Source organism: Benincasa hispida, chromosome 1 (assembly GCF_027475165.1).
Source record: "Benincasa hispida cultivar pf3 chromosome 1, pf3_genome.v1.1, whole genome shotgun sequence".
In the NCBI taxonomy this organism is placed as follows: Eukaryota; Viridiplantae; Streptophyta; class Magnoliopsida; order Cucurbitales; family Cucurbitaceae; genus Benincasa; species Benincasa hispida.
Window position 1 is genome coordinate 55,504,491 of NC_143478.1, and position 26,575 is coordinate 55,531,065.

Genomic DNA, 26,575 nt, shown 5'->3' on the forward strand with positions numbered 1-26,575 from the left:
CATTACCAAATAAAAATTTTAGTTCAAAATTTTGATGACGGTTGCCATCTAATCTCTAAGCTTTGCAGTTTCCATTGAAATCCTAATTGAAATGAAATCTTCAGAAATCAGAAACAAAATAGACTAAATTTATAATTTAACCAAAATTCATATTGTTTTTCAGCCCAAGTCCAATGCATTCTATTCTTGTTTAAGTGGCTGTGTTTTGTCCATTAGCACCATTCACATAAAACATAGGCAAGGACCGAATACTGATCATCTCCGATATTGTATTAACATCATGTCAATTTAATAGATCCAACAGCAGTAAGAAATCAAAGAACTGTTATTATAGTACCTGAATAAGTCTTGTTTCCAGAGAAAAGTGGCCTAAAAGGGAAAACAAATGAGTGAAACTATACCCTCGATAAGCTACAGCGAAAGCTTCCTTTTTCATTCTTCCATTGACTCATCTAGGTAATCATACGGTTAGCCTAGCAGCACACTTCCTCACTCTCAGTCAGTTCTCGGTCTCAGCTTTAATATCATTTGCGACAAAAGCCAGAAAATTCTCTGCTGTGTCGACAAGGACGTTACAAAGTTCTATACAACCAGCAAAATTTGGAAATCTCCCTGTTAATGATTTCTTTGGAGGTTCAGGATACAGATTGAAATGACCCTATCCTTAGCCAATGAGGCTGTTTTTTGAGTTCTGTAAATTCGTTAATCTTGAAGTGAAGACAGGTAAACTGCAGCAATTATGATTAAAACAGGCAGTACTAGGAATAGATGCTTTGAGCTCAAAACAGTTACATCGATTCTTCTCATGGTCTCTAAATCAGATTCAATAGCAGCGGAATGAGCCGCACTCCCACCAACTGAGACATCATCCTGAGTTTTATCCCAAAAAAAAAAAAATAAAGAAAAAAAATAAAGAAAGAAAGAAAGAAAGAAGATGATCTCTTTCAGTACAAATAAATTTCCCAGTGGTCACCAACATTAAATTTCAGACAATAACACAACAGAATGAATGAAGACAAATAGAGAGAATACCGAGAACATTAAAAATCATATCTCAATTACTTCAACAGACCTTGAAGAGTGATTTCATATAGTCGCTTAACCCTACTAACAAAATGATGACATTGTATCCCTATTAAATTGACTGGTTGCCACAAAGTGGGTTATATCCTATTTCTGAAGCAATGTATCAAATTCCTTTTATAGATTGTCACTTTGTCCAGTAGTCCACTTCTACCATTTATCTTGCATGTTGTGTCTAATTAGCCAGCATTTGTTCAATAAGTGATGTGGTGTGCTGTTAGTTGCTGTTAGAAGTCTTTTTGTATTTCCTTCAAGTTTCACTTAAGTTCTCTCGGGTTCTTTAAAGTTATTTTATTTTGAAGTTCTTTTGTAAGTTGCCATGTCGTAAATCTGAATCGGACATCTTCTTCAGATTTCCTTTGATCAGATAAGTTTTTAATTCCTATTTTAGTTCATTTGATCAGTTTAATTCTTCTACCCCGAAAGAGAATTGTGTCAAATACCATCAATAACAAGTATTGCCCTCTTGGTTCGGTTCAAAGATGATAAGTTTTTTAAAAACTAAATCTCATAATCTCTTGGTTGGTACATTCACAAAAAACAAGTCAAGTGATATCTCTTACTTATGTGATTATAAAGCATGTTTTGAAACTTGTAATTATACAAATGTTGACAGTTTTCTAACAAATATAACTAGAATAGGCTCAACAATGATCTTAAGCTCTAATCTTAAGAAATGCATTATTCGTTACGGAACTAAATTGAAATTTATTATTAACTAGCCATTCATCCGATCTTATCCTGCACCATCAAATTCCTTTCATACGGGTATACTTTTCACGTAAATTAGGAGAGAACAATTAGCAATGTTGAATATCCCTCCAGTCTTTAATATCAGAAGACTTGAATTACTTGAAAACAAGAGATGCTAATGACAATAATGCTCATTTTTCTTTCCCTTTTATATAAATGTCCAAACCAGTTTGTGCACACCTCATTATTTTTACAGGACAACTATCTAATACTAATACTACTACGCTTGATTGCCAAGGTGAATAGGATATTAGGATATTAAATTCTAAGGTTAGTGGTCTCCCACGGCTTGTACCCATTCCCTCCAACCCTTTATTATTTACATGGATCCATAGTGGTTTTCTTTATCACTATATTATGTCATTATAATAATATTATTATTATTTGTTGCATTGTTACCTTCTTTCTAAATTTACTTCCTGAATTATCTATTTATTAATTATTAGAAATAACTACCCTTCAAGTGTTTATAAGAGCTTTTTATCTTTTTCTATGATTTAAAACTTCCCTTAAAGAAAAGGAGCTTTTCCTTTTCTTTTTCCTATGATTTTAAAAACTTACTTCAAAAAGAATATATATCATTCACTTGGGTTCATATTTTGATTGATATACTCAACCAAATAGGGAAGTCGACCAAGAAAACTGGAGGCCCTTAGATATAGCTAGGTCCAAAATGATCTACTTGGGCTCATATTTTGATTGATATACTCAACCAAATAGGGTGGCCGACCAGGAAAACTAGACGCCCTTAGATATAGTTAGGTCAATGATCTTTGTCAACTCTGCTAAGCATGTTTAAAGACAGCAGCCTCTTGCAACCACATAGCTCGTGGATGGTATGCCTTCATCAACCACCAATGTCTCTATCCCTAAAAGCTAAACTTAAAACTAGCCCTAAAAGTAGACTTATAAGTCCAAGTCCCCGTGAGAGTTCTTTTATTGCAATTCTGTTCACAATTTTCATCACCATAGGGACAGACCAGATTCTAGTGCCATTAAATGTGGTTTCATAGGCTATGATCCTAATTGAAAATTGTAAACAAATCTACTCAAAACGTCCATAGTTCCACGTTGATCCAATGAGAACTTATCAAATAAAAATTATCAATTTTGTAACTAGAATAAAAAATTCCATGTGAAATTTCAAGTTCCCTCTTAAGCCTCCTAGTCTCCTACCATCGTGACTCATTAACTGTAATCCCACCAGATTTTTTTTTAAAGAAATAATCAAAAGATTATATTCTAAAAAGAACAAAAAGCCTCGATGTGAGGGTAGAGGAGACCCCTCAATGAAAAGCTATACAATGGGAGCTTCCAGTCGCTAATAATCAACATAGGTTGTAACTACAAAAGAATTTCTTCTCAAATTCCGCACGAAAAGGCCTTCCATCATCCATCATCAGGTTTCTTGGGATACAAAACGATAATCTCAAGCTTTAGATCCACAATCTATAAACGAAATTGCAGTGGAGGATGAGGTGATCAATGTCTTCTATCTCTTTCAAGCACATTCTACATCCTAGGGCAACACAGACCACCTCCTAAATTCCCTTTGGGGTCTATTATCGGTATTCAAACTCCTATGGACCAAAAACCAAAGGAAAATGTTTAACTTCTTGGAACTTTTATGCTTCCACATCGTCCCAGTAAGTGAGATTCCACCTTTGTGGTCTTAGAATCAAGACTTTTTGTTATAAGAAACAGATTTCATTGATCAAATTTACAAAAAGTGGCCGAAGCCCATGCCAATAGAGTTACAAAAGAATCCTCCAATTGGTCAAAAGAGAAGAAAGATTATAGGAATCAATGAATCATAGTAAGATTTAAATTTGCACCATGTCATGGCACAAAAGATAATGAGCTCAAGATAAAAATCAAAGGAGCTTCCCTTGTCATTGAAAAGACGTTTATTTCTCTCATTCCACATAATCCAAAAAAAAGCACAAATCAAATGCATCCACATTATCTTCTTTTGTTTGGTAATGGGATGTCCAGAGAGTATACGGTAGGAGGCTGTCAATGTTCATAGGTAAGGCAGTATACCATCCAAAAGATGAGAAGATCTTCCAAAACCTGGCAGCAAACTGACAATTGATAAACAGGTGGCTAGATGTTACTTGGTCAGATTTGCAAATGATGACAGTGTGGAGAGAGAGCATCGTCTTTGAACCCTATCGCAAGTGTTGATGGCATTGTGGCTAATTTCCCAGTTCAACCTTTTTGGTGTAAAAATCCTCCCATATTGCTCCATGAAGAGGGTGGTTTTTGGAGGCCGAATCAGTTCCCAAAGATACGGAAAGTGCTTTTGCGGAGAAGAGTGTGATTTTGGGATAATTAGTATGATTAGTAAGGCGCGTTTTAGTAATTAGACATTAAGTTTGTATGATATTTTGGTTATTGATGAAAAGTAAAAAAAGAAGGAAGAAGAAAAGCACACACAGGTATACGTGGAAAACCCTAATATAGGGAGAAAAACCCACGATACAGAGTTTTTCTTATTATAATTTTTTATACTCAAGATACACAGAGACTACATGCTTAAATAGAAAAAAGGGAAACCCTAGGGTATAGTGAAAAGAAAAAACCGCCCCTAGGACTAACACCTTAATTTCAACTCTCCCTCTCAAGTTGGGACGTAGATATCAATGAGGCCCAACTTACGTCCCAACTTGCTAATACATGAGTCGAAAAAATGTCTAGGAAGCCCTTTCGTAAGAACATCTGCAATCTGCTGACTAGAAGGAATATAGGGAACACTTATGTTGCCACTGTCCAATCGTTCCTTGATGAAATGCCTATCAATCTCCACATGTTTTGTTCTGTCATGTTGTACGGGGTTATTGGCGATACTTATTGTGGCTTTGTTATCACAGTAGAGTTTCATAGGTCCATCATGACCTTGACCAAGATCACTTAAGACCTTTTCCAGCCAAATTTCCTGACATATCCCCAAACTCATGGCCCTGTATTCAGCTTCAGCACTACTTCTGGCAACAACCCCTTGTTTCTTACTCCTCCACATCACAAGGTTACCCCACACGAAGGTACGGCATCCCGATGTCGACTTCCTGTCTACGAATGAGCCTGCCCAGTCGGCATCTATGTATGCCTCGATACATCGTTTGTAGGACTTCCTGAACATCAACCCTCTGCCCGAAGAGGTTTTCAAATACCTCAGAATGCGCTCTACTGCTCCCATATGTTCTTCGTAAGATGACTGCATGAACTGACTAACTACACTGACTGCATATGCAATATCTGGTCTGATATGGGAGAGATAGATTAACTTCCCAACAAGTCGCTGATATCTCTCCTTGTCAACTAGAGCATTGTTCCTTAAGTCACTGAGTCTAGCATTAGCTTCCATAGGAGTGTCTATTGGTTTACAGCCCGTCATACCTGTCTCCTTAAGTAAATCCAGAGTGTATTTTTGTTGAGACACTGAAATACCTTCTTTCAATCTTGCCACTTCCATTCCGAGAAAATATCTTAACCTCCCGAGATCTTTGATTTCAAATTTCTCAGCCATTTTCCTCTTCAATCTGTCAATTTCTGAAACATCATCACCTGAAATAACAATGTCATTTACATACACAATCAAAACTGCAATTTTCCCTAATGCTAATTTCTTTGTAAAGAGGGTGTGATCTGAGTATCCCTGACTGTACCCCTGTGACTTCACAAAAGTAGTGAACCTGTCAAGCCAGGCTCTCGAAGACTGTTTCAACTCATACAAAGGACTTTCGCAGTTTACATACCCGGTGATTGAACTGTTTCTCGAACCCTGGAGGTGGACTCATGTACACTTCTTCTTCTAATTCCCCATTAAGGAAGACATTCTTCACATCAAACTAGTGGAGTGGCCAGTCTTTATTAACTGCAACTGAGAGAAGAACACAAACTGTGTTTAATTTTGCTACTGGCTATGAAGCACAGATACTCATATGAGGCAAAGAATCAGTATCAGACACGATCGGATACCGATACTTCCCAAATACGTATCTAACACGCGATTTGACGTATCTATTTCTATGCATACTCTTTTTTAAAGAAAAAAGACAAGTGACACATTTAATCTTTCCCAATCTAAAATTAGGCAACTTATTTAAAAAGCTCAATACTCGAGTCCAAAACTAAAAGAAAAAAAAAATAATGGATCAAACTCTAGACTAGAATCATCTAATCTTCATATTCATATTTGAGTCCCCACAAAGTCCACCAAAATATAAACCATTTGGATATCTTCAACAATAAGTTCTTCGTTTATCTTCCTACTTCTCTCTCTAATCTTCTTCTTCTTTGCAATATGAGCCACTTTTCTATTGCATTTTATTAACTATTGTACTTCACTATCTTAGATGTTGCTTTTTTTTGTATTGTATTTCAGTGTTTGTATTCTATTTTGTGCTATTGTTATTAACTTGTATGCTAGCTAAATTTATCTATATCCTAGATTTTTTTAAAGAAAAAATTGTATCTTCAACGTATCAATATCTTCGCTTTTTAGAAATATATATATTAAAAAAATATATAAAAATGATGCATCCTTAGACGTATCCGTATCTTAATTTTTTAGAAATTAACGAATCGTCGTATCCGTATCGTGTAGCCATATCTGTGTCTGTGCTTCATAAGCTACTGGGGAAAAAGTCTCGGAATAATCTATTCCGAAGGTCTGAGTGAAGCCCCTTGCAACTAACCAGGCCTTGTATCTGTCAATTGTTCCATCAGGTTTATATTCAACGATAAACACTCACTTGCACCCAACTGCTTTGTGTCCCTTAGGAAGAATGACCTGGTCCCACGTGTTATTTTTCTCAAGTGCCCCCATCTCTTCCATGACTACAGCTCTCCATTCGGGAATCTCCATTGCTGCATATATACTGCTCGGTATTGTAAGTGTGTCTAGGTTTGTAGTGAGGGCTTTAAATACGAGAGACAAGTTGCTATAAGACAAGTAACTCTGCAGAGGATACTTCGTGCATGATCTTGTACCCTTCCTTAAGGCAATAGGAAGATCAAGAGAGGCATCATGATCTTTCTTCTCTTCTGGCTCCCTACTGACTTCGGCTTTCTGTTCCTGTGTCTTATCTTCTAAGGGATCTCCTCCAATGTCAATAACATTCTCTGTTGGGACTAGTTCTTCACAATTACCACCACTTGTATCAATTACACTCTCGGTACAGTCCTTAGTACTGTCACTGTCTTTCTTGTCTTTACTTACGTCACTTTCAACACAAGCATCATTGCCAGCATAAACGTTACCATTATCAGGTATAGGAGTACTTGTACCTGAAACTGACACCTGTTCTAGAGCCAGGAAGTAACAGGCAGCGCTATTTCCTTTCTGAGATTCCTCCTATAGTACGTGATCCATGGGACTTGTTCGATGGGCAGAATGGGTTCATTGACACTTATGTTAGGAATCGATTCAGGTAAGACTGACATACTCAGACCCCAACTAGTCTCTTTACTCGTACTCTCCCCTGAAGAGGACTAAGGGAAAAGAAGGGATGATCTTCGAAGGTCACATCCATGGAGACAAAATACTTTCGGGAAGAAGGATGGTAACATTTGTACCCACATTGATGTAGTGGGTATCCCACGAAGACACTTTTGGGCCTGGGGGTAAATTTGGTTTGATTAGGGCCATGAGTATGAACAAACACAACGCATCCAAACACCCGAAGCGAAACATCAGAAATGAGTCGGTTATCAGGATAAGACTCTCTGAAACAGTCTAAGGGGGTTTGGAATTTTAAGGCCCGGGAAAGCATTCGGTTTATCAAATGAGAAGTTGTTAGAACCGCATCTCCCCATAAAAAGGACGGAAGAGAAGTTGACAACATAAGAGACCGAGCAACTTCGATCAAATGACGATTTTTCTGCTTGGCTACCTCATTTTGTTGAGGAGTATACGCACACGAACTTTGATGGACAATGCCTTTAGAGACTAGGAATTCCCCGAGGGAGTTATTAAAAAATTTCCGACCATTGTCACTACGAAGGATAGCGATCTTTGCATTAAGCTGGGTTTCTATAGAACTGTAGAACTGTTTGAAAACAGATGCGACTTCAGATTCGTCGATAAGAAAGAAGACCCAAGTGAATCTAGTGTGGTCATCAATGAAGGTTACAAAATACCGTTTGCCTGTGGCAATAGTAACGGGTGACGAACCGCACACATCGCTATGGAAGAGGGTGAATGGTTTGGAAGGCTTATAAGGCTGAGGCTTTAGCTACACATGGTTGTTTAGTTTGGACACACACATCACAATTTAAATTAGACAGATTAATATTGCGAAACAGATGAGGAAACAAATATTTCATATAATGAAAACTAGGATGTCCAAGACGATAGTGCCACAACATATAATCAGTTTCAGAGGTAGAAAAACAAGAAGAAAGTAAACTAGTCCCATCACATATCCTAGAAGAAGCATCTTTAATGAGGAAATAGAACCCCCCATCGTGTCGGGCAGTGCCAATCGTTGTCCCCGAGTTCAGGTCCTGAGAAACAACAGCATCAGGTGAGAAAGTAATCCGACATCTCAAATCCCTTGTAATTTTACTGATAGATAACAGATTATAAGATATTTTAGGTACATGCAACACATTCTGAAGAATCAACCCCTCAAAGGGTGACAAGCGGCCTTTCCTGGCTACAAGGGCGAAGGACCTATCAGCAATTCTAATCCTCTCATTCCCAACACTTTGATGGTATGAAATAAACTGGTCGAAAGAACCAGTCAAGTGGTCTGTAGCCCCTGAATCTAGAATTCGCGGCTTGTTACCAGTAATAGTAACAAGACCAAAGGATTGAAGTGTACCTAATTGGGCGATCGCGCTTACACCCACTGTACTAGAGCTAGTCTGATTGGTTTCCTGGTTCTGAGGTTGAGAACCTCCATTTGTTGATTCACTGGCCAGTGCTCGTCCAGGCCCTGACTGACGTCTTTTACCATTCGGCGAACGACCATGCAACTTCCAACATTGATCTTTAGTGTGCCAGGGCTTCTTACAGTGTTCACATACCGGTGCTGGCTTACCGTTTTTCTTATTATTAGCATAACTCGATGCTTTAAAAACAACTAAATCAGTTGACGAGACAAGTGTATTATTCATAGCACTCGACCTGTCCTCCTCAAGGCGGATTTCAGAATAAACTTCCATCAGAGATGGTATCGGACGAGTTCCTAATATTCGACTCCTTACTGCATCAAACTTCGAATTCAATCCCGCTAGAAAACCATAAACTCGATCGATCTCCTCAGACTGGTAATGTAAAACTCCCCTATATGGGCAATTCCAGACCATCTCTCGACATAAATCCATTTCTTGTCAGATAAGAGATAGCTTGTTGAAATATGTCGTAACGTCCATTGTTCCCTGCTTGCATTCATGGACTTCTTTCCGTAAGGTGTAAAGCTTGGAAGCATTCTGTCGTTTGGAGTACAGTTTCTGTACTGCCTCCCAAATATCCCGAGCAGAGGCTACATATAGTAGGGGTTCGCCAATTTGAGGCTCCATACTCCCTACTAAAATAGATCGCAGTAGGGTAAGATAGTCGGAGACAAGGACTTGGTGGAAGTAGAAACACCGATCAAAGGAGGTAGAAGCATCAGAGGGAAGGAGACAAACATTACCGACAAGAAGGCGAAGTGGAAGGCGAATGAAAAAACAACGGAGGAATGACTTAGCGATAGACACCGGGAGCGGAGGAAACAAAAGAATGGTGGAAAGTCTATGCAACATGAGAGTGGACTTCGGTGGGCTACTCGAAAGGAGTTTCAACCGATGAAAAGGGAAGAAACAACTCAAAGGAGTGGCAGTGTTTGGAGGTTGATCGTGTATTTTGGCCATGAATTACTTGAGGTAAGCATTTCGATTTGCTATTTTATTTGGTGTTTGATCCTCCGCAAACTAGGGGAGTGATGGGGAGGTTATGCAGCGAAGAGAAACCAACGGCAAACATGAGGTCGGATAGGCATCATAGCCATCGGAAAAAGAGCGCCTGATTGATAAAAAGGGGGAAACAAGATGGAAAGATAGAATAGGGAAATGAGAACCTGTCGACTACGACATGGTCAGAAAAGAGAGAGGGCTGACAGAAAATTGATAAAGAATAGACTTGTCATCGGTCACCAGTGGAAGGGCGAAAAATGTTGCTGCTCAAAGTTGAGAGGATGGTTAGCCGCGGTGGAGAGACAGACACCGGCAGGTCATTGGCCAGGATGGCAAAATGATCGACCGGCCAAATCAATTTTCATATACAGGAGAGATGGGAGGTTTTTTGGGCTGAAAATTACAGAGGGGACGGACTACCATGGACGGAGAAGAAGGCGTGGGAGGAAAAAATTTTGAAGAGGAAAACAAATTTCATACCCACGTGAAGTGTCAGGACGGGGGGACCGGAGGCTAGAAAAATAGGCATCATTGATTCTGTGAAGGTTTTGGGGTTGGGAATGCAGGTCCAATTCTTTTTGTTTAAGGAAAACAAAATTAGCAAAGAGGTGTCAGACATAAGTGAATAAGAAAAAGAAAAAGAATTAAGAAAATGGACTAGAGCTAAGGTTTGTTCTTTCATGGAATATGGGCTTCAAATGCCTCAAACGGGCCCAAGTCATCAACCTAGTAATACGGAACCCGGGAATGGACAAAGTGGCAGCCTTATTTTAGACTTGATTATGAGCTGAAATTACTTGAAGCTAATTGATACTTCTAAGGAAGATGGGGTTTGGGCCCAGAAAGGTTGAACAAGCAAGTGGAACATGGACCTAGCCCATTAGGGAGGATTTTCAAATTTTAACACTACAGCAAATGGTGTGGAGATAGGCCCGTGGAAATACTGTGGAGTCCTTGGTTGCTTATTGGGCTAAACCCAAGTGAACTAAGTGAAGCCCAAATCTTTTCCAAAGCTGAAGAGAAGGCAAATTTGTCCAAGGTTGAAGAGGGGTTGGTGGTGCTTGTTTAAAAAAGGGAAAAAAAAAAAAAAAAAAAAAGGGTTGCCCAACTTTTATGATCATATTTTGTAAGCACACCTTGAGGACAAGGTTACCTTCGAAGGGCAAAGTATTATAAGGCCACTAGTTAGGAATATATTGGGATAATTAGTATGATGACTAGTACGGGATGTTCTAGTAATTATACATTAAGTTTGTTAGATTTTTTAGGTTATAAATAGTATGAGTGGGGTGGGAGTAAGAGTGAAGTATTTTGCGGGATTTTCTAATTTGGGAATTTGGGAGAGTCTAGCCCTTAAAAAAGGCTAGGGGTTATCTTGTTATTTTCAATGATTTTATAATATATTTCAACATATTTCCATATTGGATTGTTCTTGAGTTTATTCCGTGTTCTTGAGTGTTTTCTTGTTAGAAGGTATCCTAACAGGATCCCTTTGTCTCTAGTTGCCAAATCCATTTGTCCTTGGTGGTGGATAAATGGACTCAGCTATCAATAAGATCTATCCATTCTTCAAGCTCCTCATCTTAAAAATTTTTCCTATAGTAGAGAGACCATCCATGACGAGTGTCCCATAGATCATGAATGGTGGATAGCTTTTGGTTAGAAATATTGTATAAATGAGGATACACCTCTTTTAGGGCAGAATTCTGCAGCCGCCAATCAGACCAAAAAGAGGTGCTTTTCCCGCTTTCCACTAGTATAGAAACATTGTCCCTTTTAAGGTTCATGTGTAGCAAGATCGCCCACCAAGGACCTTTTATATAGTTAGGAAAATTGTCGTTTGGCCAAGAGTTATATGGTGTCGATCCATATTTTGCATCAATAATCTGCCTCCAGAAAACCTCATCTTCATGGTAATATCTCCATATCCACTTAGCAAGAAGAGCATGATTATTATCAGCCAAACGCAGAAAACCGAGGCCCCTTGTGTTCGAGTCTTGATGACTTTATCCCACCTAACAAGATGTGATCCTTGTTGAGATGGTCCACCCTTCCAAAGGAAATTCATAGGAAATTCATATACAATTTCTCAACGTTATTGACAACTGTGGAGGGCATTTTGTAGAGAGATAAGTATGTGGGGAGGTTTGATAGAGTAGCCTGCAAGAGCTTAAGACGTCTGCCCTTAGAAATCTGATTATGGTTCCATGTAGCTAATCTCCCTTCAATCTTTTCGACAATAGGATTCCAAAGGTATCAGTTTCTGGCTTGTCAAACAAGGGTAATCCAAGATAGGAGCAAGGCCGATGCCTCAGTTTGCATCCAAACCTTCCAACAATCATCTCCATCTTAGCTTGTGTTGTGTTGATACCCATGATTTCAGTCTTGTTTCGGTTTATGTTCAAACCAGAAGCCTTCTCAAAACTACTAATAAGGTCAAAGAGATTTTCAATTGCTTTGTCACTCTTATCTGTGAATAGGATGGTATCATCTGCAAAGAGGAGATGTAGAGCTATGCTCGATGCTTAAACTTTTGGTCAAGCCATTGAAACTAGCCTCAGTCATCATTCCGCTTAAACAATCCATAACGATAAAAAAAAGGGTGATAGGAGGGTCACCTTGTCTGAGACCACGTGAAGCTCAAATCTTACCTTTAGGGCACCCAATAATAATGCTACACAAATTTGATGAGGATATGCAGCCCTGTATCCACCTTTTCCATAATGATCCAAATCAGCCATGTCAGCTACACAAATCAGCTACACAAATTTGTTCTTTTGCCATAAGAACAAGATCGAGGAAGTCCCAATCAGCCATGTCAAAAGCCTTCTCAAAGTCAATTTTAATCACTGCCCTTGTTTCTTTCTTCTAGCAATGTCTTCAATGACTTCATTAGCAATTAAAGATGCATCAAGAATCTGTCGACCTTCAACAAAAGCAGATTGACAATTTGTGTTTGGCAAAACTCTCTTGAGGCATTCAGAAAGTACTCTGGAAATGATCTTGTATTGACAAAAGATAAGGCTAATGGGTCTATAATCACCCACCATACGAGCATCAAACATTTTTGGGATAAGATAAATGTCTGTTTCATTCAAGTTAGCATTAATGATCCCCTTCTTGAAAAAATTTTGGAACACTCTCTTTATGTTTTTCTTGAGGATGTTCCAATATTTTTTATAGAATTCTGCAGTAGATCCGTTCGGGCCCAGTGATTTGTTTGAGCCAAGATCCCAAATGGCTAAAAGAATCTCCATTTTTGCGAAAGGAAACTTGAGATCTCTTGCTGAGGGAAAATAGGATCCCACTGTTTATTATGTGGTAGGTGACGGTGGCCAACATCTTTTGTGTAGAGAGTTTCATAGAGGGAGACAAATTCTGCCACAATTTTCTCCTCTGAAAGAAGGCTAATCCCCTCTCTAGATAAAACCTCCACCACTGAATTCTCTCTTTTTTGCATTAATAAGTCTGCAGAAGTTTGCCAAATTCATGTCTCCTTTTAGCCATCTATTTTTGCACTTTGGTCGCCATAATAATTCTTCTTTTGTACTTACGGATAGTATTTGGGCCTTAAGCTGCCTTCTTCTTTCTAAGTCAGTTGATTGTAAAGGGCCACACTCTTCCATAGAATCCAAGCCAGCAAGATGAAACAGAAGCTGGTTCTTTAGAGTTATCAATCAACCAAAGGTGGACTTGTTCCATTTCTTAACGACCCCTATAAACGTTTTGAGCTTTTGCGTAATTCCATGACCCGACCAGTCAACCAATTCCAAACCACCATTTTCTAACCAAAGGAGGGAAAGTGCAATGTTTCATCCACATGTTCTCAAAATGAAATGGGAAGGGAAGCCCACTTAAAGGATCCTAGTTGGCATAATCGGGAAGTGATCCGAGGTAGGTCTATCAAGGCATTTTACCAAAGCATCCTTAAATTTTTTCAATATGGGGTCTACGACTAAGACTGTCAATGAGGGCGAGAGGTGGGGTTGTCTCGAAAGCTAGACCAAGTGTAGAGGCCATTATTGAGGGGCAAGTCAACAAGGTTGTTACTCTCAATGAAGGAATTGAACAATCTCATATTCCTAGCGGTCGCCCCATCCCTCGATTTATCATGTCACCATCTGGAGACATTGAAATCTCCTCCCATAATCCATAAATCTAAACACAATGCGGATAAGTCTTCCAACTTTTGCGCAAAAAAAAAAAAAGGCATGCCCCTGTATCGACAAGGTCTGTAGAGCCCTGTCAACCAAAGGCTATACCCGTCATCAACAGTAATGAGAAAGGAAAGAGTGTATTCATCTCTAGTGATGTCTAAGACAAAGAAAGCTAGATCATTCCACATGATGTGAATAGCATCGACCGAACTGTTAGCTCCCAATGAAGTCCACACAATATTTTGGGAGCTCGAGCTCCATATGGATTGAATAAGAAGACGGTCAAACTAAATAGTCTTAGTTCCCTGTAGAATGACAATGGTAAGGTTATATGTGTCAGTCTCCTTTTTAATGAGGACTCGTTTAGCCTATTCATCGAGACCCCTAACATTCCAAGAAACAATGATCATAACAAAGGTTCTTTTCCTGCCTTGAGAAGAAGAGGGTGGCTTGTCATAGTTGACAGAAGACCTAAGGCCCAATAGTTCCTTAATAAGTTGTCTCTACTTTTTGACATTTTTGGACTTCTTCTTGGCCGCAGGTATAGCCGTGATAAAGAGTTTATTCTTAAAAAGCCATGGTAGAAGACACTTTAAGTCTAAACTAGGATCCTCAACACTATCTTCAATGTCGGTGTCCATAACATAATGTTCAACAAGAGTAGATGGGGAATTAGCCTCCTGGAACACCACAGCTTGTCCCACAATGAAATCTTGAAGCATCAAAGGAGAAGGTGGGGGCAAATTGGGGGGTGATGGCTAGGCTTCTGGATGAGAAAGATGGGTTGGGTTATCTAGGTCGGGTAAGATGGTGGCTTGTGGATGAGGAAGATTGGTTTGTATATTTGGGGTGTATAGTTGGTTTGGGCTATCAGGTGGGTCTTGTTGGGCCAAGAGATCAGTGGGTTATAAGGTCGATGGATAAGAGGGTCGGGTGGAGGATCGTGGAGAGGAAGGGATAATTAGGTCAGATTCTAGAGGGATAAGCCAATAAGGTTGCATATTGTCAATTCTACGGAAGCAGGAGGTGCAGAAATGCAATCTAACACTATCACAAGGGCACAGCCAATCAATGGCCAGGTAGGCCCATAGGTCGCATCTCCAGGGAAAGGGTCGAGGATGCTTCTCTATTTTGTTTCATTCTATTCAGCAACTATGGCTGCCAGCGGTATATTGCCATGAACATCGTACATAAAACTAATGTGATTTTCTGCCCCAAATAATGGATCAATTTGGATGTAAATTGACAAAGGAAGATGGGAACCATACCTCCACGGGAATAAAGCCAAAGTGTTTGTTCTTTATCTTAATAGATGCTTCCATAAGATCCATTCTTGATAGTGTCTTCTTCGCAGTCTCCAAGTATCCACCACACAGGTGTCAAATGGTTCTTAGGGTATCTCATCTCATTTGTTAAGAGGGAGATTTCGGATTTTTAACCAGCCCCTGTACGATGGAACAACTTGATTCTGATAGGCAGAGTCTTGGTTCCAATGGCTGAACTTCAAGAAAAAGGTACCCACCTTGTACCAATCTTTGAAGTTATAGAGGGTATTTGCTTGTTCTTCATTCTCACAATGTAAGATTGCTCTATCAGCAAGAAAATGGTTGACAGCACAAAAGTAGCTAATGTGTTGTTGTAAAGCTCATGTTATTTTATACTAATCAATCATGGAAAATTTTCTTACAGACAATGACAATGGAATCAAATTTGGTCTTTGTGTGTAGCAGTGACCCTCTCTAAAAGGGTTGATAGCACAAAAGTAGCTAATGTGTTGTTGTAAAGCTCATGTTATTCTATACTAATCAATCATGGAAAATTTCTTACAGACAATGACAATGGAATCAAATTTGGTGTGTAGTAGTGACCCTTTCTAAAAGGGGGGCAACTTGTCCTTTACCCAAAACTTCTTTGTAAGATGGGGCCTCTTTATGATGGAGGGCAGTGGGTGGGTATGCTCTCAAAGGAGAGTGTTGTTTGTATGGGTTAGGTGGACAACTGTTGAGAAGAGTTAAGAAGCTACACCAACACTTTTTGTCTTCCCCCACTGGGACCAGTAGCTTACTAATACCTTCATTATTATCGAGCTTTGCTATTTCTACAAGGATGCATTTACGGTTGGTTGTTTTCTCCACCCAAATGATTTGGTCTTCATGGCGAGTTTCTCTAAAGAAACATTGATTCAATGGTGCGTGCTGTAAAGCTTTGACGTAATTGGTCAACCAAAGAATAATGGGGCATTTTAGGGTGATTCTTAGTTGTTTCAGTGATTCTTGTCCAATCAATACCATGTCTATGATCAATGGAGGATGATTTCTTTTCAAGCTGGAACGATAAATGATTTGTTGACAGCATGTTGTTGGAGACGAAGAGATCATGGCCAGGAAGGTGGTCTAGGGAAGCCGGTTGATGAAAGTCGAAGTTGAATCATAGGAAACATGTTTGTCTAATTCCAAAAAAAGAAAAAGCTATCGAAGTCCTAAGTGCTCCTATCTTAAAATCAAGACTAAAAAAGGCAGATTTACAAGACCACAAACCAGAGCCCTTGTGAGACCACAAAATACTCAAAAAAGGCTACCACCATCCCAACAATCAGCAATCAAGGCCATTTTTCTGCAAGGGACAACATAAATACTTGGGACGCAGGTCTACAAAGGGGGATGCTCAATCCAAATGTCTTCCCATAAGCAAATACTTTTACACAGCCAGCTTTAAATCTCGTAAAACACTCGGGGGGGAATTCTTTGCAATATCAATGCACAGTCTGTTTCCTTCTTGAAGTCACCAGTCATCCAACCCTGAAAGACTCCATAAATGCTAGCAATGACCTTTTTCCATAGGAAGCCATTCTCCCGGGTAAAACTTCCCAATCCATTTTGTTGATAGAGAGGCATCCTAATGCGTGAGAGATCCCACGCCCAGATCACCCAAGGACATTGACAAAGCTGTCCACTTCCATTCAACCAAGTTGCTACCCGTCTAGTACCACCATTCCATACAAAATCTCTAATAATCTTCCTCATAGACTTAATAACATTCTTGGGGACCTTTAGAAGAGAAAAATAATAAATGGGCAAACTGTTGAGAATGAATTGAGCAACGATAACTCTTCCAGCTTATCAATCAGAGCTCCCAAAATGAGCTTTTACAATGATTTCCATCCAATGGGAAACCAAGGTGGTTTATAGGGAGAGACAATGAAAGATGTCAACCCAGATGTCAACGAACCCTCCTTGCTCACATTAATTCCAATCAGCGAAGTTTTCAGAAGATTTAAAGAAAGCCCCAATCCCGCTAAAATTAGATTCAGGGTATCCAACTAATTTCTAAGCATCAACAACACATCACAGCAGAAAATGGTAGTGTCATCAACTTACAAAAGCAGGAAGACTTCAACCTTGTTCCTCCCAGCAATAAAGCCCTTTAGAATTCTTATCTCAAGACCAAGCTGGACCGAACTACTAAGCACAAGTTCTATAATGGTAAAGAGGAAAGGAGATAAGGTAGATCTTTGCTGTGCTGCAAGCCTCCTATTGCAATAATCTTCCCTCTCGATCGATCATTAATTGTGAAAGAAAAGTTTGTGGTCTTCTTCAAAAACCCTCTAATCCAAATCCTCCACATTCTCCCAATGCCTTCTAGCTCGAAGACAGCATCAAGAAAGCCCCAATCAACCTTGTCATATGCCTTCTTAAGGTCTAACTTTAAAAGGAACCCTTTATTGTTATTCACCTTCTAATTCCCCAATGATTCCGAAGCAACAAGGATTGCATCCATAATTTGTCACCCTAACAAAGGTCGCTAACCACCTTTAATCTTTCTACAAGACCCTTCACTATCACTTTGTACAGAGAATAGATCAAGCTAATTGCACGAAAATCAAAAATCTTATTTACTTTTTTCTTCTTTGAAAATAGGCTCACAAGTCCCATTGATGTGTTTGTTGACAATGTCATTTTCAAAAAAACTCCTAGAACACCTCTAATAAATCTTCTTCTTTTTTTTTTTTTTTTTTTTTTGCTCAGACTTTTTATAAACCTCCCTTAAGATCTAGGCCCGGGGATTCAGGTTGCCTATACTTTGAATTCCTTTGAACCACCTATGAAAGAAGATATTGTTCTCGTCCCCTTCCTTTAGTGACCTTTTTTTGGGATAAGAGACAATTCCATTGGTAAATGAAATATCCGAAGGTATCCAAAAGTATAACGGAACCAATCATATGGTATACAAAAGGTGTTTTCATTTTTTTAATAAGGAACGTCTACTATGGCATTTAAAAGCCGATACATCTATACACCCAAAAAAAAAGCGTCGGCGGAGTCTAAAATGTCTTTTGTAGTCATGTACTTCTCTTGGAAGATACAAGCATTTCTTTCGCCCCATATCTTCCACAAAACCACGGAGATAATGTACTTCCATAATTTCTCTTTAGAAGTTTTGAAAGGACAATCGAAGAAAAAGTGCAAGATGGATTCATTGTTGGATTGACAAAGGCTGCACTAGGAAGGAGAAATTTGAAGACAGTCCATAGTACTAAGGCATGAATTAACAATTTTCCACAATAGGAAATTAACACGGTTTGGACCAGGGCACCTCCAAACCTTCTTGTACAATTCTTTATCCATAGATAATCCATGCAGTATAAGAATTTGGTGGAGAAATCAATTTTGTCGAGCTTCCATGACCATGAATCACTACTTCCCGAAAGATCAATGTTGGGGGTGCAATGAGTGGAATCAGCCCACTCTATAATCTCATCCTCTGTAAAAAAAGATTATGAAATTAATGTTCCATGAGTAAAGTTCAGAATCCCATACCTCAGTCACATATGCCTCTTTATATCTCTTACAAGATGATAAAGTTGGGATATTCCTGCTAAGGGTGCCATCACCAGTCATGCCAAAAGCCAGTAGCCTCACTGTTGCCAATGATGCAATGAATATTACCATAGATGAGATCATTCTATTTAATAATGTGATTTCAAGGGCTTCTCAAGGAGGATTGGCACAAATCACAAGCCATTAAGTCATAATGGCAGGATAATTTAGCTTTAATCAAAATCCTCCAGAGAGCATCTTTTTGAGAATAGAAACGCCAAATCCAATTTGCAAGAAGGGCCCTGTTTTGCTGTTTAATATCAATGATTTCCAAGCCACCAGCTTCTTCCAAAGGTTTCTTAAGATTATCCCATTTCATCAGGAGAGAGAATTTGTTGCCCCTGTAACCAGCTCACAAAAACCTTCTAAAAAATTTTTCAATGCCTTCAACCACTTTAGTTGACACTTTAAAGAGAGATAGAAAATAGATAGGCTGACTGGTTAGAGTGGCTTTCAAAAGCGTTAGCCTACCGCCTATAGAGAGGTGATTGTGCTGCCAAGAGTGTAATCTTTGGTCAATCTTGTCCATAACAGATTGCCAAAATGTCAATGAGGAAGGCTTGCCATATAGAGGAAGTCCCAAGTAAGTAGTCGGCCGACTTCCCACCTTACAATCAAATCATAGCAATATTCTCCACCCAAGTATCATCCCATTGACACCCAAAATTCTGGTTTTTATCTATTAATGTTTAGACCAGACACAGCTTCGAAAAGGCTAATCAAGTTGATAAAGTTTTCGTTTTTCTCCTCCTTGTTGGTGGAGAAAAGGAGGGTATCGTCAGCAAAAAGAAGATGATTAACGTTGATGGATAAATGAGGCACTTTGTATCTGCAAATGAAACCCTTGTCTGTCGTGCCAAAGAGAGAATTCTACTAAAACAATCCATGATGATTGATGAAAAACAGAGTAGAGAAAGAAAATAGCACATGCAAGATTTACATGGAAAACCCTAATCAGGGAGAAAAAACCACGGGAAGAAGGAATTTTATTATATGACTGATACACAGAATACACAGAGACTGCCAGTTTAAATAGAAAGAAGGGAAACCCTAGGGTACAAGTATAAAGACAAAAATGCACCTAGAGTAAAAAACCCTAATTTCAACACTCCCCCTTAAATTGGGGCGTAGATGTCAATAAGACCCAACTTGCTCACACATGCGTCAAACAACTGTCTGGACAGTCCCTTTGTTAGGACATCTGCAATATGTTGGTTGGAAGGAATATAAAGAACACAAATGTTGTCACTATCAAGACTTTCCTTGATGAAATGGATCAATCTCCACCTGCTTTGTTCTATCATGTTGAACTAGGTTATTTGCTATGTTTATTGCAGCTTTGTTATCACAATAGAGTTTCATTGGACCGGTATGATCTTAATCAAGGTCTCTTAAAACTTTTTCAAGCCAAATTTCTTTACAGATTCCTAGACTCATGGCCCTGTACTCAGCCTCAACACTACTTCTGGCAACAACACCTTGCTTTTTGCTTCTCCATGTATCAAGGTTACCCCACACAAAGGTACAATACCCTGATGTCGACTTTCTGTCTACTACAGATCCTGCCCAATCTGCATCGGTGTAAGCTTCGATGCATCGCCTCTTAGTTTTCCTAAACATCAAGCCTTTCCCTGGAGAAGTTTTCAGATATCTCAAAATGCGCTCCACTGCCATCATATGTTCTTCGTATGGAGACTACATAAACTGACTTACCATACTCACTGCATATGAGATGTCGGGCCTAGTATGAGAGAGAGATATTAATTTCCCAACAAGTCGCTGATATCTCTCTTTGCTAACTGGAACACCTTCACTCATATCACTTAACCTTGCATTCGCTTCTATAGGAGTGTCAACTGGTTTGCAACCTGTCATACCTGTTTCCTTAAGCAAGTCCAGAGTATATTTCCGTTGGGAAACTGAAATTCCTTCTTTCGATCGAGCTACTTCCATTCCAAGGAAGTACCTTAGTTTTCCAAGGTCCTTGATTTCGAATTCTCCAGCCATCTTTGCCTTCAATTGGTCAATCTCTGAGGTATCATCACCTGAAATGACGATGTCATCAACATAAACAATCAAAACTGCAATCTTCACGGATATTGACTTTTTAGTGAAGAGAGTATAATCAGAGTGACCCTGTCTATACCCTAGTGACTTTACAAATGTAGTAAACCTGCCAAACCAGGCCCTTGGAGACTGTTTTAACCCATATAAGGACTTCCTTAACCTGCAAACTTGGTGATTAAACTGTTTCTCGAATCCTGGGAAGGACTCATGTAGACTTCTTCCTCCAACTCTCCGTTGAGAAAGGCATTCTTCACATCAAGCTGGTGAAGGGGCCAATCCTTATTAACTGCAACAGACAGCAGGACTCGAACTGTATTTAGCTTTGCGACGGGCAACAAAGTCTCAGAATAATCAACCTCGAAAGTCTGAGTAAAGCCCCTGGCAACTAATCTGGCCTTGTATCTATCAACTGTTCCATCGGGCCTATACTTATTGTGAACACCCATTTACATTTGATTGTTTATGACCACTTGGAAGAGTGACTTGGTCCACGTATGATTTTTCTCGAGAGCCCCCATTTCCTCCATGACAGCGGCTTTCCATTCAGGGCTTTCCAATGTTGTGTGTATACTATTGGTATCACCACTGTGTCTAGATTTGTAATGAGGGCCTTGAACTCAGGAGACAGGTTGCTATAGGACAAGTAACTTTGCAGCGGATATTTTGTACAAGATCTGGTACCTTTCCTTAGGACAATCAGAAGGTCAAGGGATGCATCTCTGTTTTTACTTCCTTCTGACTTCATACTGCACTCACCCTCCTGTTCTGCCATTTTCCCACTCTCAATGGTGTTTTCAGTAGGAGATGTTTCTCTTCCAGGTTCAACAACGTTCTCAAGTGTCTCACAATCATCTGTCTCGACACATTCCTCGACCTCAATTACATCTTTGCTATCATTATCTTTCCTGCTTTTGCTCTCAACATTTTCAACACAAGCATCAGTTTTATCACATTTATTATCATGATCAGGGATAGGACTATTAGTACCTAGAACTGATCTCCGTTCTGACTCATGGACTGGAGCCGAAGAAATATCAGGCCACGCTATTTCCTTCCTGAGATTCCTCCTGTAGTATGTGATCCAAGGGACTTGTTTGGTCGGAAGAATAGGTTCATTGGTACTGATATCAAGGATGGGTTCAGGCAAGGCAGATAGACTCGAACCCCAATTGGTTTCTTCACTAGTATTCTCCCCCTAAAGAAAACTATTGGGGAAGAATGGATGATCTTCAAAGAATGTCACATCCATAGAGACAAAATATTTTCTGGAAAAGTGATGATAACACTTGTACCCACGCTGATGTAGTGGGTACCCCACAAAGACACATTTCTGAGCCCGAGGGGTAAACTTGATATGGTTAGGGCCATGAGTATGGACAAACACCACACAGCCAAAGACACGAAGGGGTACATCAGAAAGAAGTCGGGTATTTGGGTAGGACTCTTTGAAGAAATCTAAGGGGGTTTGGAACTTTAAAACCCGGGATGGCATGCGATTTATTAGATGAGCTGCTGTCAAGATAGCATCACCCCATAAATAAGAAGGAAGAGAAGTTGAAACATAAGAGATCGAGCAACTTCGACTAGGTGACGGTTTTTCCGTTCGGCCACTCCATTTTGTTGAGGGGTGTACGCACAGGAACTCTGATGGACTATTCCTTTTGAGATTAGGAATTTTCTTAAGGAATTATTAAGATATTCCCGACCATTATCACTCTAGAGAATAGCGATTTTGGCATTGAACTGGGTTTCTATAGAATTGTAGAATTGTTGGAAGATCGATGTAACTTCGGATTTGTCTATCAGAAGAAAAACCCAGGTTAGCCTAGTATGATCGTTAATGAAGGTTACAAACCACCGCTTCCCAGTTATGGTAGTAACAGGTGATGAACCCTAGACATCGCTATGGAACAGAGTGAATGGTTTAGAGGGCTTATAAGGCTGAGACGTGAAAGAAACACGAGGTTGTTTGGCTTGGACACACACACCGCATTTTAACTTAGAAATATTAACATTATGAAAAAGATGAGGAAACAAATAATTCATATACTGAAAAATAGGATGGCCCAGGTGATAGTGCCATAACATATAGTCAGCTTCAGAAATAGAAAAATGAGATGAAAACATACTAGCCCTATCACATATCCTAAAGGAGGCTTCTTCGGTGAGGAAATAGAGTCCCCTGTCATGTCGGGCAGTGCCAATCGTCATCCCCGAGTTCAGATCCTGAAAAACAATAGCATCAAGTGAGAAGATAACACAGCATTTCAAATCCCTCGTAATTTTATTAATAGATAAAAGATTGTAAGAAACTTTTGGCACATGCAACACATCTTGGAGGATTAAGCCCGCAAAGGGCAACACCCGTCCTTTTCCAGGAATGAGAGCAAAGGACCCATCGGCAATCCTGATCCTTTCATTGCCAGCACCAGGTTGATAAGATAGAAATTGATCGGAGGAACCAGTTAAGTGGTCTGTGGCTCCTGAGTCTAATATCCATGGTTTATTACCAGTTATACTCACAAGGCCAAAGGAGTGAAAAGTACCTGATTGGACAATTGCACTTACTCCAACTGTAGTAGAAGTGTGCTGAGTGGTTTCCTGATTCTGAGGCTATGTATCTCCAGTTACTGATTCACCTACAAGTGTCCGGCTTGACTGTCGTTTCTTACCATTTGGCAGTCGGCTGTGAAGCTTCCAGCACTGATCTTTCGTGTGCCAGGGTTCCTTGCAATGTTCACACACTGGGGCGGCTTACTATTCTGTTTATCATGGACAGGGCCTGATGTTTTGAAAGCAGTAGAATCTGTTGGTGTCATAAGTGTACTGTTCATGGCCCTCGACCTATCTTCCTCCAGGCGAACTTCAGAACAGACTTCCATTAGGGATGGTATAGGCCTGGTCCCCAATATACGACTTCACACAACATCAAATTTAAAGTTGAGTCCAGCAAGAAAGTCATACACGCGGTCAATTTCCTCAGACTGATAATGTAAAACTCCTCCACAAGGACAGTTCCAAATCATTTCGCGGCACAAATCCATCTCTTGCCACAAGAGAGACAGTTTATTAAAGTAAGTTGTAACGTCCATTGTCCCCTGTTTACATTCATGGACCTGCTTACGTAGGGTATATAAACGAGAGGCATTCTTCTCCTGGAGTAGAGTTTTTGGGCTGCCTCCCAAATATCACGAGCTGTGGCTGCATATAATAAGGATTTTCCAACCTGAGGTTCCATACTTTCAATCAGAATCGATCTCAACAAAGAATCCTCTCCTTTCCAAATTCGCTCTTGGGGATCACCTATCCTTAGTTTTGGTATTTCACCTGTCAGATACCCAAATTTGTGACGACTCTCAAGGGCCATTTTAATGGATTGGGACCAAGAGAAATTATTATCGCCATTCAACTTTTCTCCTATAATAAAGCTAGAAGAGTTGCCTATAGCTCCATAACATAAATTTGAGGAGTAAGTGAGGAACGAAGTTACCGAATTTTCAGGATATTGGTTAAGATCTGGTTGGACATTGGATGTCGATCTAGGGCTTCCCCAATAGAAGCTATCTACTACTGGAACATCTCGTTCTGTTGTTTAATCTGCAGCTGCAACTGAGTAAATTGATCTTGGATTATACTCCCTTGGTCCTAGTGGTATGATAAGAATCTCCCCCTCCAAACTCACCCATGACCGGCGAAAACTGCCCCAACCTGTTGCTCACATTCGGCTGAAAAATAGGATCCCGACAGCCACTGACCTGATTTATTTTCGGCTGAATCGGCTGGTAAAACCCACTGTAGCTTGCTCCTTCGATTGTGGCTTCCCTGTTCGGCGGTGGCTGAGAGAAACCCAAAAATTTCCCATCGGTTTTAGGGTTCAACTGAGGGGGGAAGATCGACCGCGACTGGCGCGATGGGCTGTGGCAGGGTTGCGACTGGGTAGCGTCGATCGCGACAGGCAGCTGGGTCTGATCGCCGAACTGCAGGCCGCGTCGGCTGGTCGTCCCTGCTTCGAACGAACCGGTTGGCAGGTCGATGGGCTACGGCGGCTGGTCTGCTGGCTGGTCGGCTCGGATCGGCTGGTCGGAATGGGTTGGGTGATCGTCACACTCAAGATGGGGAAGAACAGACTGAAAATATGTATCAATGGTTTTTTGGATAACACTAGTTATATCTGGGTTAGTGGTTTGGGATTCTCCTATTGGGTTTTCCTCAACGGTGGCCAGGTTTCGTCTCCATGCTCTGATGCCATGATGAAAAACGGAGTAGAGAAAGAAAATAGCCTAATCTGGGAGAAAAAACCACGGGAAGAAGGAATTTTATTATATGACTGATACACAGAATACACAGAGACTGCCAGTTTAAATAGAAAAAAGGGAAACCCTAGGGTACAAGTATAAAGACAGAAATGCCCCTAGAGTAAAAAACCCTAATTTCAACAATGATGATAAAAAGGGAAGGAGATAACGGGTCATCTTGTCTAAGGCCTCTTGTAGCTTTCAATTTCCCTCTAGCTTAACATACATTGCTCACTGATAATCGTTTCAAACAAAGAAGCTTTAAACGTAGTTCGCTCATCATTTTGTTGCAAAGAAATACCCCATTCAATTTGAGCAATTTGGTGGAGAATCTTTTGCTTTTTATCTCAAATATCCCAAAGACTTTTCTGTTCCACGATGATCCCACTAGCTTTAATCCTCCTAACCAAGCTCTTGACCCAACAGGAAAAGATAACACCCACTATTAGATTGCAAACTTCTCCTGACAGTTGGATTTGGCCTCTTGATCCTTCTTTGCACTATGAAATCTCTTATGGAAGATTTGGTGAGTATTGTTGGTCCTCATCTAGGTGACCTTTATATTCTGATATAGAAGGATGTTTATCCCAAGACAATCAAGATATTTCTTTGAAAGCTTAGTCTTGGGGCTAACAATACAGTTGATCAGTTACATCAATGAATACCTTATATCTCTTTAACTCCTTATTATGCGTGAATCTATAAATGAAATTACAGTGGAGGATGAGGTGTTCGATTTCATTGTTCGTTTGCCTATTGATTCTGGATAAGTATTTTGAAGGCTTTTGGTTGGTCTTTTTCTTTTCCCCAACACGACTTTTCGTGGTACTAAAAAGGTTCTTTGGCTTGCACCCAGTTGCGCTTTTTTCCAGACCCTTTGGAGTGCTAGGAATGGTCATCTTCTCAAGGAGCTTTCCTACTCTTTTGATCACTTTTATGGAAATTTTACTCTACTGTTCTTTTCTAGTGCAAGAATAAGCAACATTTTTCTCTTTATAGCTTTTCTTATCTAATCTCCAATTAGAGAGCCTTTTTGTAACTCTAGGTGTTTGGGGTTATAACTCCTCTATTTCATCTATCAATGAAATTATTTCTCTCTCTAGGAAAAGATAAATTGTTTTCACTAGGCAAAAAGACCGAGGAGGAACTACTGAAGGAGGACAGAATTCTCCTACTCGTCCTACTACTGACTAACTTTTTAACAATAATTCTACTGCTAGTGTAAGAGCTATGTTCTTGTCTTTAAGGCTCCCTTATGCTATTTTGAATGATCAGTTTGCCTTTGCTAAAGAAAGGCAGATTATTATTAATCATGAGTGCAAACCTGGAGGTAGTGAACGAATGAAGAATAAAAATAAGAAAGGTTCTCAGTCATCAAATTACATTTGGAAAAAGCCTAAAGCATGAGCATTGGCAACAAAAATGACAAAATGGAGTT

The 26,575-nt window shown here is 39.8% G+C and overlaps 1 protein-coding gene across 6 annotated transcripts in view; it reads right to left on the reverse strand.

Moving 5' to 3' along the window:
* Positions 1–240: 240 nt before the first annotated feature.
* The window catches only part of LOC120081680 (WPP domain-interacting tail-anchored protein 1-like), a 31,648-nt gene continuing 5,313 nt past the window's right edge, over positions 241–26,575 (reverse strand). For 2 of the 6 annotated variants that reach the window (XM_039036784.2, XM_090308106.1), the window contains exons 5-6: positions 22,972–23,068; positions 241–870 (exon numbers count right to left, since the gene is read on the reverse strand). In XM_039036784.2, coding sequence (XP_038892712.1) covers positions 866–870; positions 22,972–23,068 — 102 coding nt within the window. In that variant the 3' untranslated portion in view covers positions 241–865. Of the gene's footprint in view, positions 871–8,146; positions 8,347–22,971; positions 23,069–26,575 lie in introns of those variants that run through there. The other 4 variants (XM_039036776.2, XM_090308101.1, XM_039036757.2 and 1 more) reach the window with 2 other exon arrangements.